Raw genomic sequence first — 1,805 nt, forward strand, 5'->3', positions numbered from 1 at the left:
AAAAAAAAAAAAAAGTGAGTCTCCTGCCTCCACCTCCCAAGTAGTTGGGATTACAGGGGCGCGCCACAACGCCCAGCTATTTTCTAGTTGCAGCTGTCATTGTTGTTTGGTGGCCTGGGCTGGATTCTTTTAAATCTCCCTGAAATCACCAAGTCGTCTCACATTTCCCATCCCCCAACTACTCCCTGCAGGCTCCTAATTTCACCCGCCAACCCTCTGGAAAGCACGAATTCTCCCTTAGGGAAAGGCACACACCAGGAGGTTGGGAAGGCAAGGTCCAGGCCCCCATCTCGCCGAAGATGCTATTGAAATCTCGTACTAGGTCATCAAAGCCAAAGTTATCATGGAAACGCATCCCTCCTCCTGGACTGAAGCTGAAGCTGAAACCAAATTCCTCAGGGGACTGGGGACCATCAAATCTTGGGCTCCACGTAGCTCCTTCTTCCTCTTCTTCATCCTCATCTTCATCTCGCGTCATTCCTCCAAAAAAGGGATCTCTGTGGTTGAAAGTGAAGGCAGATTATCCACCAAGATTCAGCACTACTTAAGCTGTAAATTCAACTCATGGTGGCAAAGTGGGACAAGAGCAGGGATCTGGTAAGATGGGGAGAGAGCAGGAGTACTAGCTGTGAAATCAAAACCTAACAGCTGACAATTCCTTTCGGTTTTGGTCTTATCGATCAGTCCTCACCTCTCAACTCCCGTCAAACACCTCCCCGGCCCCGCCCTCGCTCCCAAGGTCCTGCTGGCACTTGCTCATAGTCCTCTTCCCCAGGCCCCCATTGTCTACCCCGCCCATGTCTCAGTTGCATCACCCTAGGTTGCAGAACGGCGTAGGATGCTGTTTCTTCTCTTAAACACCAAGGTGGTCGCGGGGTGAGTGCTCAATGTTTCAACTACTATCCTTTCCGTAGGAGTTGAAGGAGTGGGAAAGAATGTTTTTCCAAAACTATGGCGTAAGGGCTCAAGCTCTCCCCAGAAGACCCCACCTTTGTTCGAGCTGAACCTACTCTCACCTCCGAGGTCCAGGAAAGCCAAAAAAACCCCGGAAAATATCAAAGAGGCTCATTCCCGTATTGGGACTCGAACCTTAAAACTTCTCTGGCTGCCGATTCGCATCAGGCGGCTGCCTGCACGGCGCTGCCGGAAATCGAGCGGGCGTCAATCGGAAAGCAACCCCGCGACCCGGCACACTGTCGTAAAACGACTCTCAACCGGACGTGGAATGGCTGTCCAATTTGAAAGGCTTTCTTTACCTTCCTTGCAAGACCAGCTTCCAGAGAGGGAAGTGAGTGTGACGCACTTTAATTTTCCAATGTCCATCTCCCTCCTAAGCCGATTCTTCTTCCTGAAGACCAACACAGTCCAAAAAGATATTTCGAGGGTTTGATTCTGGGTAATAGCTAGGAAAAGCCGCCAGAGGGAAACCCAGCCACACGAATGGACTGGTGTGAGGTCTCCGTCACACCTGGCTCCCCACAACAGGGGCGGCCAGCCTAACAGCAAAAACCACCTGGTTTCCTCATCGGTCCTGTTTTTGTTTCTAGACTGACCTGGGTGCCATCTGTATTAGAGGAATGGATAGGGTGACCAGACATCCGATTTTGGCGGGACAGTCCCGCTTTTCAACAATTTGTCCCGCGTCCCGCGCGTTTTAAAAAAGTCCCGATTTTTGGAAAGAATGCACGAACGGGCTGGAGAACAAGAAGGGAATATACGGTTTTCGGCCGCCATATGGCTATTTCGCCAGAATATGAGTTTTATATTATTTTTGTTAATTTTATAATGTTAAACTGTAATAAATA

At 49.8% G+C, this 1,805-nt stretch overlaps 1 protein-coding gene across 1 annotated transcript in view; it reads right to left on the reverse strand.

The window, feature by feature from the left end:
* The window catches only part of HAX1 (HCLS1 associated protein X-1), a 5,455-nt gene extending 4,327 nt beyond the window's left edge, over positions 1-1,128 (reverse strand). The window contains exons 1-2 of the mRNA XM_023516379.1: positions 1,017-1,128; positions 214-497 (exon numbers count right to left, since the gene is read on the reverse strand). Coding sequence (XP_023372147.1) covers positions 214-497; positions 1,017-1,069 — 337 coding nt within the window. The 5' untranslated portion in view covers positions 1,070-1,128. The remainder of the gene's footprint in view (positions 1-213; positions 498-1,016) is intronic.
* Positions 1,129-1,805: the final 677 nt, after the last annotated feature.

This window comes from Otolemur garnettii, unplaced genomic scaffold, assembly GCF_000181295.1.
Source record: "Otolemur garnettii isolate 467f Iridium unplaced genomic scaffold, OtoGar3 scaffold00091, whole genome shotgun sequence".
Classification (NCBI taxonomy): domain Eukaryota; kingdom Metazoa; phylum Chordata; class Mammalia; order Primates; family Galagidae; genus Otolemur; species Otolemur garnettii.